The 18,784-nt window shown below is 49.5% G+C and overlaps 1 protein-coding gene across 1 annotated transcript; it reads right to left on the reverse strand.

Moving 5' to 3' along the window:
- On the reverse strand, positions 7,597–11,009 carry LOC110435628 (axoneme-associated protein mst101(3)-like). Its single transcript, XM_021461376.1, has 8 exons — positions 10,887–11,009; positions 9,917–10,047; positions 9,224–9,269; positions 8,762–8,848; positions 8,405–8,680; positions 8,274–8,322; positions 8,090–8,187; positions 7,597–7,638 (listed from the first exon to the last, which is right to left on the reverse strand). The coding sequence occupies exons 1-8, from the start codon at positions 11,007–11,009 to the stop codon at positions 7,597–7,599; spliced, it is 852 nt and encodes a 283-aa protein (XP_021317051.1).

Here is an 18,784-nt window from a genome sequence, read left to right on the forward strand (position 1 = left end):
ATTATTTTCCTTATTTTTTTGTTCTGTATGCCGTTCCTATCTTCCTTTTAGATTGAGTTTCTTCCAATCAATAGAGTTAGTGAGCCTACAATACCGCATTATCTGTGATTGTATTGATTTAATAAACTTTGATTTTTAGAGTATGTCATTTTAATATTAGAATTTAATTTTATAGTATTGTTATCTTATCATACGATCCATGTGTTTTGAATATAAAAATTTTATTGTCCCGTAGCAACGCACGGGCACGCTACCTAGTATAAAAAAATTGTAAAGAATTAAACAAACAATCAAATATGTTATGCCTTATATATTGGCTATCCGTGGGTTAAAGTTAGATTTAGCTATTTGCGACTCAAATACCTTTAAAGTATCTAAACATGAGAGTTAGATTATGGTTATTTGCATCTAACCTACCTAAAAACTATTCCCCAAAGAGGTGCTTATTTGGGACTATTTAAGGCGGGGCTCATAGAAAAAAGGATCGGCTCTGTCGCACGGGATCACCACTCGTGAGCCTCCCCACCACGACCCCTCCCGGCTAAGCACCGCCGCCTCCCAGCTCGCCTATTAGGTTACATAGCCTCCTCAGCACAAATCCAGAGGTGTTATTTGTCCACATCATAGCAGGCCTAGATGGTGGAACAACCACCTCAGCAGATGCAGAAGGAGCAACAAGAGAAACAGGAGATAGAGCAGGCTCAGCAGTGGGGGCTACAACATTTGCAACAGGGGGCAAATGCAGAGCCCCCAGGAAGCATTGCAGCAACGGTTACAAACCCTTGAGCACCATTCCCAGCCATCTAAGGTGCATTTAGAGTAAATATGTCAAGATAAGTTCACAAATTGGCGAACACATGTTAGGTTAATAGAACAGCATAAGGCTCAACATCTAATTCAAGATGAGTACGACTACGAATCATTGGTGGCTGGCATAGAAAAAATGGCTCAGTAATTTAAAATATTATAGGACCTCAAATTTCAAATCATTGGTGGCTGGCGTACAAATAAAAATGCCTCAGCTTTATAATGCAATTCTATGACCTTCCATTTCATATCATTGGTGGCTAAACAACACAAAAAGAAGAAGTGACTAGGAAAATTGTTGTAAAAATTAGCAGGTCATGTTTGACCATGCAACTCAGTAGTGGTTAATGGTAATTGTGCATGACTGAGTTTCATGACCAAACAGGAAACAAAAAACACCTGCATGACCACAGCCAGGCCCAAAGCCCTCATCCAGGTCTAGTATGCAAGAAACTTCTAGGCCACCTCAATCTTATGAAAAGTGCATCATGGGTCATCCAAATAAATAGGCAAACAAACTCAGACCTCAAATAAACCCTAAACAGTGCATAAGAGTACGCAGCCACCTCATTCATCTGTCATATGCATCATAGGGCATCCAAATAATTAGGCAAACAAACTCAACCTCAAACAAACCCTAAATAGTTCATTAGACTATGTAGCCACCTCATAAATAACTTATATGCATCATAGGCCACCAAAGTACCATAGATATGGTATAACAAAACTCACACAAAAAGCCATTAGATAAGCCCAATACTCAGACCATGGTATGTACTAAAGGCAAACTTACATAAATCATAATCGTGCCAGAATACCATACATCATAGATTTGACCGTAGATCTACCGCTAAGAGCACGTAGATCATCGAAAATGGGTCCCGTGGAACCACAAATCATATGCTATAAGCACGCGGACCACCGAAATTGGGTCCCGTGAAAAAACTTTCCAGATCTATCGCTATGAGCACGAATACCGCCGAAAATGGGTACCGTGTAACCACAAATACATCGCTATGAGCACGTGGACCACCGAAATCGAGTCCCGTGTAACAAACAAAAGAGATTTCACCTTGCTATTCGGTCCGAGAAGAGGAAGAAGAAGCTGGCTTCTTTGGAAGGAAGAGGTTCGGATCCACCGAACTGTACACCGAAGAGGAGGAAGAAGCACCACGAACTCGCTGCACCAACGCCGCGTCCGGGGGAAGAAGAGGACGAAGAGCAGCAGCACCCGAACGCCGACGCAACGGACGACGAACGACCGCCGCGATCGAGGCGAAGAAGGTACAGGAGCCCGCTGCCACCCCGCACCGCCAGGCGAGGGAGAGAGCACACCGAGGTCCGTGGAAGAGAGGATGAGGGAGTGAGGAACGGAGGCGAACGAATGAAACCCTAGCGCTTCCAGCGGCTCGTGCTGATATCGTTCCTATGTATTTTCTAGTCAGTAATTAATAATAATTTGCCTGGCCAGTTTGGCCGGTTCACTTTAATTTGCAAATCGTTTCTGCACAAATTGACACACGTACGACCACTTTTCTAATTCTTCGAATTTCAGCATAAGCTTTAATTTGTCCAGTTAATTAAGTATAGTAATTGATTGTTGATTGACAGGGATTGATCGCAAGATGCATGTACTGCAAAAGAATTTCACGCGATTTATACATACTAGTATAATGCCCGTGCTAATGCAACGGTTTTAATTTGGAAATGTACATAATATAAGAGATAGGTGAGACTCTGATTATAAAATAGACGGTCTCATCAGAAACCATCCAAAAAAAACATTGAAATAATATAACATAAATATCATATAAGACAACCGCAATGGTTTATTATCTTGGTACAAGAAAATTCACTTGAAGCTACAGAGTGCAAGCAATAATCCATTTGAAATGATAAAATATTCATTTAGAACATTACTTAGCACCTTGTCACCATTGCAGGACATCTTTATACACTATATTCTTGGTGTACTTTCCTGATGGATCTAATTCCTTTTTTGGTTTAGCCAAAACTCTTGTTGTTTGCCTCGACACACCCCTCGACAAGGCAACATAGAGCTGCCCATGTGAGAACACTGGCTCTGGAAGATAGATCCCAACATGTGGGATGGTTTGCCCCTGAGTTTTATTTATTGTCATCGCAAAGCTCAAACGAATTGGAAATTGCTTCCTTTTCAACTTGAAAGGAAGTGAAATATCATCTGATGGAGACATAGGAATTCTAGGTATGAACACCCTTTTGCCAGCATGTTGCCCACCAACTATTTCTGCATCAATTGCATTGTCTTGGAATGTTCTAACCATTAGTCTTGTTCCATTGCACAAGCCATTGTTCGGATCAAGATTGCGGAGAAGGATCACAGGGCAGTTGGTTTTTATTTTGAGCTCATGCGGGGGGAGACCATTTGGAGTGATGGAGTTCAAGAAGTCAATAGGGTAATTATTTCTTGAGTCATCATCGACAGAGTCGAAGCTATAATAAACTTTTTCCTCACCTGGAAACTTATTAATCATACTTGCATTTAGCTGATCCACATGTTCATTTGTGGTAGATAGGATGGCACGTGTGCTCATATAAGTTGATGATCTTGCGTTTCTCTCAAGTGAAGGAAAGACTTCTTGAATGAGTTTGTTTACTGATTCTTCATTGTCAGTATAAGCAATTAAAATATCATCTGGAAGGCATACATATTCATCTCCTATTGTCTCTTCAGTTCCATTTCCAATTCTAAGGAGGTAATCTGCAAACCATGGGTCAGACTGAGCCCTCATGTTACGTGACAATCGTATCTTCCTTATACTTTCCCACAAATAAGATCGTTGCAATGTAGCATCTGTTACCTGTGCTCTTGTCCCACGTGGTACCACAGGTAGCACCTGTCTAAAATCCCCACCAAATACCATAACCTTTCCCCCAAATGGCAAACAAGAATTCATAATATCTTGGAGGGACCTATCAAGACACTCAACTGCTAGTCGCTTTGTCATCGCTACTTCATCCCAGATAACCAAGGATGCCATGCGTAGTAACTCTGCAGTGCCACTTTGCTTTGTGAAGGTACATGTGCTGTTGTCAGCAAGCTTAATTGGGATTTTGAACCTTGAGTGTGCTGTGCGTCCTCCAGGCAATATCGACGCTGCAATACCCGAAGTTGCAGTTGCAATGGCAATTAATCCCTCTGAGCGCACTCTACCAAGAAGTGCCTTATATAGGAATGTCTTTCCTGTTCCTCCTGGACCATCCACGAAAAACACTTGGCTCTTCTTATTCAGTACACAATTTAATATTTTATCAAATCCTTGGCGTTGTTCCTTGTTAAGAGATGTATATATATCCAAATGTTCTTGGTCGACAGGCACAGCCAGTTCCTCCCTAACCTCTTTCATAATGTCATTATTAAAATCATCTGCTTGACACAAGAAAATGATAATGGAATTAGTAAACAATTCAAATAGTTGTTGTATTGACATCCAAATTAACTATTAGAATTTTGTATTTTACCACACAATATTTTTTTAGAATAATTTTACTGCTGAAAACATTACCTGTATCATTTAGTTCAGGTAGATCAAAACTCCTTATATCCTTTCCCATTGACTGTAGTAAATCCCGAATGTCTCTGAGAACCATTTGTTCTACTGCTGCCATGTTAGGATTATTTCGGCTATAATCTTCAGAGAAAGTGCTTGTCCCACAATCCACGTATGTTGGTGGCCTCACAAAACACAAGAATAGTCGCAAATAATCGTCGCAGAGCTGCTGGCATTTGAAAAGTTGTTGCCTCACTCAAGCAGTCATCAATAGTTTGATCCCTTTCTATGAGTCCTCTCTTCTCGCATGTTTCTCTAAATGTAGGGTACATGATTCCAGCAACTGTTCGTAAATTTTCAAATGAGGTTGCACCTCGTACATGATTTAGAAGTACTCTTAAGAAATATCTTTCTCCTTCACCCGGGTGTGCATACACAATACGTCCCACCTGCCCCCTCTGCTTTCTTCTCTGCCACGCCTTCTTACCACTCATCCACCGATAGTGCTCCGGGATCTCTCTATACAAAAATTTTCTTGCATAACTATCAGCACAACGTGAAGTATTCTGTGAGTGTCGTCATAGTTGCTGATGGCTTTTTTAGAACATCATTGAGATTGGCTGTCTCCTCAATAATAACAGTCTGCATATTGGGTAGATGACACTGGAGCTGCAAAACAGATGGACAAACTCCAAAAAGGTGGAAGCCAAAAATCCTATGTACAGCTTCTGGGGGAGATATGTATCTAGCATTCCTGTACTGATGGATCTCATTGATGACTCCAGCAGGATCAACAGAGTATGATGCACAGTTATTGGGTACCATAAAAAGGATACCCAAATCAGAGCAATAAAAAACGCAAAAGACAAGAGCAAATTAACCACAGTCGACGGGGTACGAGTTCCGACTCGCCCGAGGCCGCAAGTTCCGACTCGCCCGACCCCTCAGGGCCTCGGACGCAAGTTCCGACTCGCCCGACCCCTCAGGGCCTCGGACGCAAGTTCCGACTCGCCCGACCCCTCAGGGCCTCGGACGCAAACACCGACTCGCCCGACCCCCTCCGGGCTCGGGCGCCGGATCCCTACCCGCCAGGACAGCGAGACTTCGATCGCACGGCGCCCGTACCCACGACGTGACAAGCGCATACCGCAGCAGGGCAGGGTGGCGACTGTTCCAACCACCCTGGGCACTGCAGCCTCACCTCTTTCACTGTGTGCCCTTACCTCTTTCACTGTGGCGTACTGCCTCACGATAGAAAGGGAATGGGGGAGGTTAATCAGCACCACTATTTGATGTCCTTTCCCACTATTGACGCGATGTTCAGCAGTACCGGCGATCCGACCCCCATGACTCCTACAGGGCTCGGTAACCCTCCACAGAGACAGCCATCCCTCAAGGACAAGGTGAACAGGCTTCAACAGGGTCGGGACTGTAACTCTTCCACTCAACAGAGGGAAATCTACCCATGTAAATCCCTGTCTCCCTTTGAGGCTATAAAAGGGGAGCCAGGGCTCATAGCTAGGATCAGGTTCACATACGCCCAACACACTCTTCCACAGAGCAGCGACCAGCACTCTGTCCACCACTAAGTCGAGACCTGGGACTTAGTCCTCTCTCGCAACCTGCTTGTACCCCCTACTACAAGCACCTTTGGGTGCAAGGTTATACAGAACCTCCGATCACACTGGACGTAGGGCATTCTTGGCCCGAACCAGTATAAATCTCCTGTGTCTCACTTGCATCACCATCCAAGCTCGGGTAATCACGCAGACTTATACTCGTTAGTGCCTGGACCATGAGTCTAGACGCCGACAGTTGGCGCGCCAGGTAGGGGCCTTCTGCGTGACACTCACCTGTCCCTACTGGGAAAGCTTGGATGGTAGACGGATTCCACCCACTCCGCCGCGGCACCATCATGATGTTTGGGAGTTTGGAGTTCATGTCCCTCGGTTCCGGCTACGACATGGTCCTCCTCCCGCCACATGGCAATGTCGAGCCTCGCCCCGAGCCGATCCTACCACAGACAGTGCGTGGAAGCCGTTCGGGACACTGTGCGGAGGGCACCAGGCGGGGGCGTCAGAGGTCCAGGATCTCCGACCCTACCGCTGAGGCCAGGATCCGTCCGGCCCTCCCCCCGCATATTCCTCATCAGATCGCCCGTTCCTCTGGCCCGGCAGGCGCTAGAGGAAGGGCTCGCGGGGCATAAAGCTCCGCTCCCCGGACCAACACAGGATCATCGCGACCTCCCGTCCCACCCCGGTCGAAGGGGAAGGCACGGCCTACACCCGTCCCCCGCAAGGGGGACAAAGGGGCATCAACATCCCGTCCTCCTCCTCCACCTGTGGATGAAGGAGAAACAGCAACATCTCCCGAGTTCCCTTTCGGGCTCAGGAACGCTGCCGCTACCTACGCCTCTTCCGTGAGCACTTCGTTAAGTGCGTACGCGGAACTTCCAGGGCACCACTTGAGGTCTACCCTGGACCTCATCTCCACACCGCCCGTCTCATCATACCCAGAGGACCCCACCTCGGGCGATGACGAGTGGACCGGCGCTGACTTTTTCGGGTGTGGCGACCCGGAGACCTTCATGCGCTTCTTGGAAGCCAGCAACTACTGTCTCGACTACTCCGACTCCGACGACGGGAGCTACGACCCGTCACGAGAATGCTTCAACCTGGAAGTCGGAGGCACGCCGCATAACGCCTAGGGGGACACAGGGCCCTCTAGGCAAGAGAATGTGACCCCACCTCCCAACCCTACTCCTGGGACTGACCCTGGAGCCCGTGGGGTAGCATCAGCCCCCGTAGGAGGTCACCGCCCTGACCTCGAGCAGCTCAATGAGCTGGAGGCCAGACTCGAAGAAGAACGCGCACGCCTCCGCCAACTCCGCGAAGCCCTGGTCCGAGACCCATCCGGCCGCGGAGACGGGGGTGAGGCCAGACGCCGCGCCCGTGATGTCAACCGCCGTATCGTTGAGGACCAGGGGGGTGACGCCCCGGTCTTCAGCATGGCCAGCCAGAACGTGATGGCCGCCGCACTCCTCCTCAGGGCGATGCCCGAGCCATCGACCCCTGAGGGAAGGAGAGTGCGCCAGGGGCTACGAGGCCTTCTGGAGCAGGCTGTGGTGCAGAACGCAGAAAGTTCTGCATCACAATCACATGGCACGAGACGTCGAGAGGATCGACCCCCTCCTAACAAGGCACCAACGGTGCAGGGTCCGCCGCCCCCTAACCCACAAGGGGGCAACAGGGCCCCGTCAGTCCACGAGCGCGTCGGGGCTAACACTTAGGAAAAAAGCCTAAAAAGAGCAGTTATACAAATCTCTATATTCGACATTAACAGTGTATATATAATACAAGGCCCACCGGCCTTAATACCCACACAAAGAAAAAAAGAAAATCTAAGGGTCCTGCTGCCCTGTCTGCGTAGGCCCTTGCACCCCGAGGGGGAAGCTCCACCTCGTCGTCAAAGAAGGTGGCCAAGGCATCTCCGGGGACAGCCGCGGCGTCTTCAAGCCTCTACACCTCCTCCTGGGCCTCCGTCTCATCATCAGGGAGAACGTAGCCCTCACAGACCGCCGGCAAGTCAATGCCGGCATAGTGAGAGCTCACCACTGCCAGGGCTTTCTTCACCCCGGCATGGAGCGCCTCCCTCATCCTCTCCCCGGCCCGGGAGTAAAGGGCTTTGACCCGACTCCGCAGCGACGACCCCGACGTGGACACCCCGAGCCCCTCACACGCCGAGGTGACCACGGCTTCAAGAGCCAAGCGGTCCGAAGCCTCGACGTCAAAGGACTTCTGCAGGGCCTCGGCAGTAGAGGTCGCCTCGACCACCTTCCTCTCCAACTCTATTGAAAAGCAGAACAAAAAACGAGAAGTTAGGAAAATTAACCCAAAGAACAAAGAGGGCCGAGGTAAAAAATGCAAATCTTACCTTCGGCTCGCTTCTCGTGCTCCGCCGGGCTCTGATGCCAGCGGGCCACCTGGCTCAGAGCCGCAGCGAGGTTAGCCTGAGTTTGGTTCAGGGCAAGGTCTTTCGGCGAGCAAAGCCTCAAGCCGAGCAACCTCACCCTTATACCCCTCAGCCGCCGCCTTCTGCTCCTCGGATTCCTGGGTAAGGTCCCCGACCCTCTTCTCTAGGGGGGCGACCTTTTCCCGGGCCTCCTGAGCCTCCGATGCTAGGGCCGAGCACTTCTGCCGAAGCTCGGCGGAGATCTCGCACTCCCTCGCGAGCTCCCCCTCAGCCGCCTCCCTGGCAGCCCTCTCGTTCTCGTAGGACGCCCAGGCATCCCTTTCCCGGTGGAGAAAAACTGAGTTCTCCAGGGATGTGGCCTTGAGCGCCTACAGAATCGGAAGTCACACAGGGAGTTAGTATTGCAAAATAAGGGCAAAAATACTTTACAACATGGGTGAAAGCCTTACCTGGGCCAAATTGTACATGTCTCGGGCCACGAGCTGAGAAGCTCGGTTGATGGCCTCGACGCCGGCACGCCCACACGCGTCCAGACCCTGCCAGAGGTAATTCTCCGACGGGTCGTCCAGAACGAATCTGGCGCCCCCTTCGGCATCGTCGAGGTTGGGCCAGATTACGGGGCTCTTGCCCCATCGGGCATCTCCCTCCCTTCCCGCCGTGGGGGCCTCGGGCGCCGTGCTGGACGCCACGATGGCTCGCTCTCCCTCGACCTACGCAGATCGGACCGCGCCCCCTAAATCGGCGTCCTCCTGAGGAGGCATGGCTCCGGGGGCAGAGGCCGTCTCCTCCTGCCTTTGGGGCCTCGGTGCCCCCGTATCCTGCCCTTGACGGCGCTCCCCCTCATCGCGGCTCAGAGGGGGTGGCGACATGGGCCTAGCCGACCCAGGAGTCGACTGTGCCCCCCTCTTTACGGCCTTCAGGGGGGCCAGCACCACCGACGCAGCCTTTTGCTTCCGGCTGAAGAAGCAATACAAATCAGAAGAAAGAGAAAAACAAAAAAATCAACGGAAGGAATAGAAATCCAGTACGTACCTCACTCGGGGGGCAGCCTTCTTATGGGAGCTCGAAACTCCTTGGGGGCCTCCCACAGCGCCGGGGGCCGTAGGACGAACCCCCGCCTCGCCTGCAGACGGCGCAGGGGCCTCGACGGTGGTCTCAGCCTGTGTCGCCTCCACCGAGGCACCGACTCCCGCCTCGGACGCTGGGCGGGGCTCGACCAGACCCTCTGGCACCACCGGTTGAGGGGGCACCTCGAACTCGCCCTCCGACGCCTTCTCCTCCTCCTGGGGACCCACGGGGGCTGAGCCCTCCCGAGGTGTGCTGTCCTCGTCATCCACGATGATGTGGGGGACGGCCTGTCCGCCCCCGGCGCCTGGGTCCCCTCGGGGGCCTCCGACCCCCCTCGGGCCTTCGACCCCTCTGGAACCTCAATCCCCCCGCCTGCAGGGGGGATTACGTCGTCCTCCTCCGCCAGCTCGTCGAGCTAGTCAACGTTGTCGCCCCCGCCCTCTATCTCCGAGACCGAAGTCTCAGGAGAGGGGGGCGGGACAACCCCTGCCTTCTCGGCTTCGCGACGGTTCTTGGCGGAGATCTCCCGCCTTTACGCCCTCCGCGCCGATTTGGCCTTCTTGTCCTCCTTGGCCTTCTTTTGTTCTTCGTTCCGGGCCTGATTCTTGGCCCGGATCTCCTTGTCCTCTGGGACAGGGGGTAGGGAATCCTTGACAACCCCCATCCTCTGCGAACAATCAGGGGTCAAGAAAAAGGCAAGAAGGAAAAAGGAAGAAGGCGCAAAAATCCACACTTTACCAGAGAAATATAGCCCTTTTCAGGGCGCATCGGCACCACCCGGGGATTCTTCATGTCCGGGTGCGTCGTCTTCTCCACCCGGGCTGTGATGTCCGATGCCGATACCGGCTCGGCTAACATCTTCGTCCCAGCCCAGGGGACGTCCCGAGCCATCTCGAACATGAGCACCCGACGCTGCGCCAGCGGAAGCAGGCTCCTCTTGTGGAACGCTATTGCCACCGTGGCCGCGGTAACTCGGGCATCCCGCAGCTTCTGAAGCCCCACAAGAAGCGAGGCGAGCTTCTTCTGCTCCTCTGACGGAGCACCCCACGCCCACTTCTGGGGGGCCTCCGTCACCATCTTCCCGGTGTACTTCGGCAGCAGACCGCCGTCATTCCGGAGGTAGAACCACCCACTCTGCCACCCCCGGTTTGACGAAGGCATCGAGCTCTAGATGTACAACCCGGCCCGTTGCTGACGAAGCTGCAGCGTGCAGCCGCCGGCTCGCAGGGGGAACTTCTCCTTCCCCACGTAACGGGCCGACATCTCCGCCTTGAAGAGGTGAAGCCAGAGGTTCCAATTGATAGGAACCCCCAGGAACCCCTCACAGATCGTGGCGAAGACGGCGGCCTGCATCACCGAGTTGGGGTTCAGGTTGTGCAGCTCCACCTCGTAGTAGTGGAGGATCGCCCTGATCAGACGACCGGCCGGAACCCCAAACCCCCGGTCTAAGAACGACAGGAAGCAAACCACATAGCCCGGTGGCGGGTTTGGCTCCTTGTCGTTCACCGAAGGAACGATCCACTCTGGGAACTCGACGTCCTTAAGAGGACGGAGAATCCCAGCCTTCACACGCGCCTCCAGCGCGGACTTGGTCACGTTGCAGGGAGGCCACGCCTCAACGCCGGCCATGGTTTTGAGGGGAGAAGAGCGGTTGCGCGGTGAAAATAGAGAAGACGACGGCGGAAGCAGAGGCAAGGGGCAGGGGCTTTCTTGCGCGGGAGCAGTAGGAAAAGAACCAAGTCCCCTGCGGCTGCTTTTATAGAAGGAGCGCGCCACGACCACGCCACCCGCGCAGAAGGCCAAGCGGGAAGGAGAATAACCGTCGCCCACTCCCCACCAGGTGAAAAACTCGAAGCGCCAACTCCCTCCGATTCCCGCGCCCGCTGCACGCGCGCATTTATTTCGCAGGCGAAACGTCCCATCCAGCCAGGGCGAAACGGCACGGCCGTTTCGAGTCCCCACGCGCCACGCCTCAAAAGGTGCACCTTGAAAAGTCCTGACAGGGCGGTTCCTTCCAGGGCAAGTGGCGCTCGACCCCCCGCTGACCAAGGTCACAGGGTGGTCTCGGTCGGGCGCAGTCCCTGTCTCGCCCGACCCCCTGCTAACCCCGAGCGAAAATCGCAAGGCGGTTCTCGTCGGGCGCAGATTCCGTCTCGCCCGATCTCGGCACTACAAACAACTCTGAAAAAAGCCTTTCGAGGCCAAAAATCCCCAGGCCATGGCCACCTACATTCCAGAGGTTACGAGACTGACCTGCAAAACGGGTTCGAACAGTCGCCTTAGGATGACTGAGCAAGGGATGACTGAGGATGAGCACAATAGAGGCCAAGGTCCGAGCCCCATAGGGGGTCGGCGCATCTTTAAAAGTCGTATCCAAGACCCATGCGGGTGTCACGCGAGTGGGATCCCATCGAGGGAGGCACCGAGCCCTCGGAACCTAACGAACGGTTCCGACATCCACCATGACTGCCCTCGGGTATCTTTGAGATGTGCCCATAGGGCCACTAGCCGACCCCTATCGAATGGGACTCGGACATCCACTTGGATCTACCCGCTTGCAGCTCCCGGGAAGCGTCGTTACTCGCCCATCGAGGGTAGTACGGCACGACCCACCCCTCCTCCGAGCGAAAGGAAGAATGAGGGACGTAATCACAAGACGAGAAAGAACCTGATCGACCCTTACGGGGAAAGGGCTCGGGGGCTTCCTTGCACCATGGGAACAGGCGCTACGTGTAAAGAACACGCAGCCTATCCCTAAAATACTCCGGACTATAGCTATCAGGGGTAAAAGCCTTTGAAGGAATAACACCATTACTCCAAAAGGCTCGGGGGCTACACCCGGCAGGTGCGCTCGCGTGCACCCTCCGTAGAAAAAGTAAAAAAAGCTCCCAATCAACAAAAAGTCCCATGAGAAAGAACCTCTGAAGAGGTGACCTCACCCCTTCAAAGGCTCGGGGGCTACTGTTGGGTACCATAAAAAGGGATACCCAAATCAGAGCAATAAAAAACGCAAAAGACAAGAGCAAATTAACCATAGTCGACGGGGTACGAGTTCTGACTCGCCCGACCCCTCAGGGCCTCGGCCGCAAGTTCTGACTCGCCCGACCCCTCAGGGCCTCGGACGCAAGTTTCAACTCGCCCGACCCCTCAGGGCCTCGGACGCAAACACCGACTCGCCCGACCCCCCTTCGGGCTCGGGCGCCGGATCCCTACCGCCAGGACAGCGAGACTTCGATCGCACGGCGCCCATACCCACGACGTGACAAGCACATACCGCAGCAGGGCAGGGTGTTGACTGTTCCAACCACCCTGGGCACTGCAGCCTCACCTCTTTCACTGTGTGCCCTTACCTCTTTCACTGTGGCGTACTGCCTCACGGTAGAAAGGGAATGGGGGAGGCTAATCAGCACCACTATTTGATGTCCTTTCCCACTATTGACGCGATGTTCAGCAGTACCGGCGATCCGACCCCCATGACTCCTACAGGGCTCGGTAACCCTCCACAGAGACAGCCATCCCTCAAAGACAAGGTGAACAGGCTTCAACAGGGTCGGGACTGTAACTCTTCCACTCGACAGAGGGAAATCTACCCATGTAAATCCCTGTCTCCCTTTGAGGCTATAAAAGGGGAGCCAGGGCTCATAGCTAGGATCAGGTTCACATACGCCCAACACACTCTTCCACAGAGCAGCGACCAGTACTCTGTCCACCACTAAGTCGAGACCTGGGACTTAGCCCTCTCTCGCAACCTTCTTGTACCCCCTACTACAAGCACCTTTGGGTGCAAGGTTATACAGAACCTCCGATCACACTGGACGTAGGGCATTCTTGGCCCGAACCAGTATAAATCTCCTGTGTCTCACTTGCATCACCATCCAAGCTCGGGTAATCACGCAGACTTATACTCGTTAGTGCCTGGACCACGAGTCTAGACGCCGACAACAGTCGTGGCCTTTGTGTACGTACTTAAACAAGTACTTACATGCTTTGATGCTTGAGCAAGCTTCAACATTTATGTGGCAATTGTATGTCATAAGCAAACCGGGATTGTATGGTACCACTCACCTATTGTCTAACTCAGCACCTCTTACTTTCACACGACGTCCATCATCCCTCCTCCTATACAAAGGATAGGAATCTTTGCCTTGTTGTGTTGCTGCACAAAACTGTCTAGGATAGCGAAAGCGACATTCTCCATTAACCATACAAGCACACTTTCTATTCAAGACCCCACAAGGACCATGCAACATATGCTTGATGACCAGGCTATGCAACACAGGGTATTTATCCTTGTCTGGTAGCTCTGCAGAAATGACTTTGTCATAAGCATCTGGGGTTGTTAAGTTACTACCTTTCTTCATAATTAGTAGGATGTGTTCATGTGGAAGCCCCCTCTTTTGGAATTCACTGACATGGACATATGCTGCCACCTCTCCAAAATACCTTTTCTTGATCAATAAATCCATCAAGGACCGCAGCTTGGCCCTATATACTCTTGAAACGAGCTCTGGCCTATCTTGTGGTTGTTGGCCAGGCTCAAGATTCTGAGTAATCTCGTCCCAGTATGGATTGCAAGTCATGGTGATGAAATAATCTGGTTTTCCAAAACGTTGCACTATAGCCATTGCATTAAGAAATCTTTGCATCATGTCACGGTCACCACCTGGGAAACTACGGGGTAGCACTACTCTCTTCCCAACCTCTGAAGCCCTTGTCTCTCCAGCAGAAATGACATCAACCAAACCCTACGTAAAATAGAAATTATAGAGCATGTAAGATTTATTTAGTTTTGAATTGTAAAATATTGCATAACTCACCTGATATAGTTCTGCTCGTATGAGTTTCTGGTTATCAGGGTTAGAATACCAATCTAGCCTCATAGACTCGATCTTTACGTACATGTCAACTACCCATTGTTGGAAAAGTCATCCTCCAAATAGCAATATGTTAAAAATCCCCTCTCTAACTTGCATCAAATAACAATAGTACTCTCTTGCTGTCACAAATCTTCCAGATTGTCGTTCCTCCATCATGGTACTCATGTTTTCACCTTGTTGTATGTCTGCATCATCCTCACCTTGCTCTATCTCACACCAAAAATTATATGTATATTAGTATGTACCCATGTGTGTTTTTAAGGCATTGGAAATCAAATCATGTTTAGTACCTGTTGGATGTAATGCTTCTGTTTGATCAACCAAGGTGTGTTCTTCTCTATCAGTCACTGTATCATTGTACGGCATAAATTTATTTTTCCCCCTTAGGGTTTAATAATGGGTATGCCAATGGATCATAGCATCCATGATATGCTTTGATATAGCGCGGGCGATCACCTCTAGCATAGACAAGCACACTCCTATCAGAACATCTTTGGGGATCATTGCCATCTGACCAGATAGCTGCAACCTGTGACGCCGTGGGTGCATTGTACCTTATTTTTAGCAAAGTAATATATATATATATATATATATATATATATATTATAGTATACATATAGTACAAATAAATCAAATATTTGTGTAGAATATAAATATTTAGAAATACACGCACAATTCTTAAACATGCGTACCTTCGCTGGTCTGGTGTGACATTAGTATTGAGTTCAATTACATAGTCATCAAGATTCGGAATAGCTCCGATTCTGTTAAAGGTTTGTACATATGGGTTGCCTTCCATTATTCGCAGCACATTTCTAATAAGATTGATATCTAGGTCTGGCGATCTCTTCTTCCTGTGTGCTAAACTATCATCCTCAGTATCATAAAAGTAGAGTTGCAAGTGGCGAGCTCCTTTAGAACCTGGGACCAAATGGTCTAGGCGATGATACAAGGCCCCATGCACACGGAATGTATATATACCAGTCCCTGCCGCTGTGGCAACTCGTCGATCCAAGGTTACTCCAAGGCTTGTGAAAGAGAAGTGAGAGTTGAAGTACCGGATATTTTGTCTGAAATATTTCGCATCATTATCTACCTGACTTGTGAATAACCTTTTAAGCTCATCAGGCACTTGTGGAACATGTACTTTTATCTTTCCTTTCCTGCAACAGAATCCAGGTGATTCATATTGAAATCTCATTGCTCCACAGTACAAGCAATTAGGCACCTTTCTCAGAACATGGTGCTTATTAGGCAAATTGTGGTAGACATAATCATAAGGATCTTCATTGTTATTCAGATCAACACCATTGCCAGTGACACGATAGGACTCAAAGGCACCATCTGCTAAGATAGTAAGAATTGGTTGTCATTACACAATATTAATAATATTATTATATTATTTAGGTAGATAAAAGGTGCCACTCAAGAAACAGTTACCTTCACCAAGGTATTGTCTGGCTTCATCGTCAGCAAGAAGATCGTCAATATCTAAGACATGTGGTGCCTCCAGATGCTCATCATCTGCATGATTTTTGCTTGAACATTAGTTATTATCTATATGTTATTAATTAGGAATAGACAAAAATCATAATTTACTGAGGATATAGAAATAGGACACACCATCATCAGATTCATTGTTTGTAGGTTCGAACAAGGCACTATCAAATTCTATATCACTGTGCTCGATAAGTGGCTGAGCAGCTTGTTTACCGGCTGAATGTGATCTCATATTTCTACTATATTCCCTCTTTTTTTGCAACAATATTTCTTTGCTGTTGTCATCCATATTGTTGTACCTCTCTCTTTGTGCGAGGGCCTTTTTAATATTCGAGTTGCCAACTGGTGAACAGTAGTTGCAAAACATTAGCACGGTGAGATGAGCTGAGTTCCACATGTGCTGTACATATTAAAAATGATAAAAAAGCAGGATGGCACCTGGAGTTGCCTCACTTGCATCCAGTAGAGTGTGGCCTAATAGGTTTCTGAAAACACAAGAATTATCATAGGTTGGTTGTCTTGTCCGTACATAATTTTGATTCGTATGTAGCCAATCCATGTTTTCATCAGGAAAGACATTTTCCTTGTCTTGAGCGCTTGATGCATGGAGAATACCATGATTAGCTCCTTGAGTATTATTATTTGTTAATATTTTTGTCCTATTGAATAATCGTTCATCCCGACGCCTTTTGTTCCTTTCTTGTCTTATTTCTTCAGACTCCTCCGCCTTTCTCCTTGCTCGGTATTCTCGTTGTTTTCTATTCCTTTCTTGCCTCTTTCGCTCAGCCTCATCCACAGATGCTGCAATTGCATATATATATTTTTGTTTAGAATTACAAACTGAGAGGATGACAGGAAATCATAGCTAAGTTTTTTTTGACAAGGAAACCATACCTATGTTGTCGTTTGTTATTTTGCCTAAAGCAGTGCGATCTGATTTCTGAGATGACATGTCTTGCTATTTTTCCAAATCTGCTTGCAAATTGCAATACTAAAATTTGGCTTGAACAATGGCTTCGTCTATCCAATTTAACGGTGACAAACAAGAGATAATATATTAATAGTTGCCATTTTAACAAGGACGCAAGCAGTAATAAAGTGTAACATGATTGGACCAATCACAAATCATACTAACATGCTGCTGCACCTTTCATCCGGATGTCTGAACAACCAAGAAATATGAAAAGAACAGTACAGATTGATTGCTACCAGCAATCAGAAGAGCACATACTGCGTTGGAGCATAGAGGTGGGGAAAAAAGATTCAGAGAAAAAGCACAAGGACCCAAGTAGTAACCAAGGATGTATCGCTGCAATTTGATTGGACCAATCATAAATAAATCATACTAACCTGGTTGAACACGCCGCCGCCTTTCAATGAATGTGTCCTGGTTGAAGGTGCCTCCGCCTCCGTTCGACAAACGAGTTGTGGTTGAGCGCGCAAGCACCACTGTGGATGCCCAAGGTGAGTGCCCCGCCACCGCCGCCGTTCGACGAACGCGCCGCCGCCGCCGCTGTTGAACGAACGCGCTGCTGCCCGTCCGCCGACCGACGAATGCGCCGCTGCCCGCCGATGTTGGACGACCGCGTCCGAGTTGAGCGTGCTTCCGTGGCCGTCGGCGTTCGTGCGTCCGCTGCTGCTGCTGCTGCTTTGTCGCTGCCGTGTTCCCTGTTTCGTGTATCACCGCCCTCTCGCAATCTTGGAGTCAAAGCTCCGTGGACCGGGCAACTGAAGCGACGGGATCTGGGAAATCGTGACTGGGCGAGCGAAGGAACGCAAGCCTGGCCTGCATGCCGCGCATGGGATGGGAGTTGTGCGGTAGGGGGAGGGAGGGCAGACACACTGAAGGTAGGCCGTTGGATTTGGTTGAGTAAGGAGAGAGGATGACTGAGAGATAATCTGGTGCCTTCATTTTAATTGTGTTATATTTTTGGGTATATTTATGAGGGTGGATTTAGTAAAGGTCATGACTGTAGAGCTCGAGATTACTGTGTGGTTTTAGAATAATTATAACTGGTGCTTTATTAGGGGTAGAGATACAACAAAATGGTATGCAATGTCAAGTGATCGGGGTTTTTTTACTGCTCCAGCGCACGATTTTCTGATGGTCGTAACTAATCCCTTCCATCATCTTCTGCTTTCTTACATGCATGCATGGTTGCTGTTATCAAGCCGTGTTCCTGTTTTCGTGGGACCCTTATTATGTGAATATATAATTGCATATACGAGTTCTGCCCCGTTTAGTTTCCCACCCAAAATTTTTTCACCCATCCCATCGAATCTTTGGACACATGCATGAAATATTAAATATAGATAAAAAAATAAACTAATTACACAGTTTGGTTGAAAATCACGAGACAAATCTTTTAAGCCTAGTTAGTCCATGATTAGCCTTAAGTGCTACATTAACCCATATTTGCTAATGACAGATTAATTATGCTTAATAGATTTGTCTTGCAGTTTCCAGATGAGCTATGTAATTTGTTTTTTTATTAGTTTCTAAAAACCCCTCCCGACATCTTTCCGACATATTCGATGTGACACCAAAAAATTTTTTATCTCTCATCTAAACAGGTCCTGAGAAAGAAAAAGCTTTCTTCTTCTTCTTACCATAGTGCCACGCTCCTAGGCGGCCTGTGCCGTTCTCCACACTGTCTGGCGGCCAGCGTGCCCGGGCAGTGTGCTGCACGTCCCGGTGGCCGAGCACCCTTGTACCGGTGTCTGTCGACTAGGGGCCTATTTGGATGAGGAAAAGTTAGCTGAAGCCATTATTTTTTGCTCTATTTCACCCTAAATCTCCGTAAGAGCGGGCTTTAAGGGCTCTATCTCTAGATGAAACTATTTTTTATTTTATTTCATTTGGCACAAAATGACTCATAGGGACGGTGAAAAATCCGTGCCAAACAGAATTAATACGGTTGGTCCTTGGTCATAGGTAGGGAAGGAGGGGGGGGGGGGGGTACACATAGCCCAAACACCAGCCAGCCCGGTGAAATTCAAAAAGAAAAAAAATGCATGGAACGGATC

This window comes from Sorghum bicolor, chromosome 5 (assembly GCF_000003195.3).
Source record: "Sorghum bicolor cultivar BTx623 chromosome 5, Sorghum_bicolor_NCBIv3, whole genome shotgun sequence".
Lineage (NCBI taxonomy): Eukaryota > Viridiplantae > Streptophyta > Magnoliopsida > Poales > Poaceae > Sorghum > Sorghum bicolor.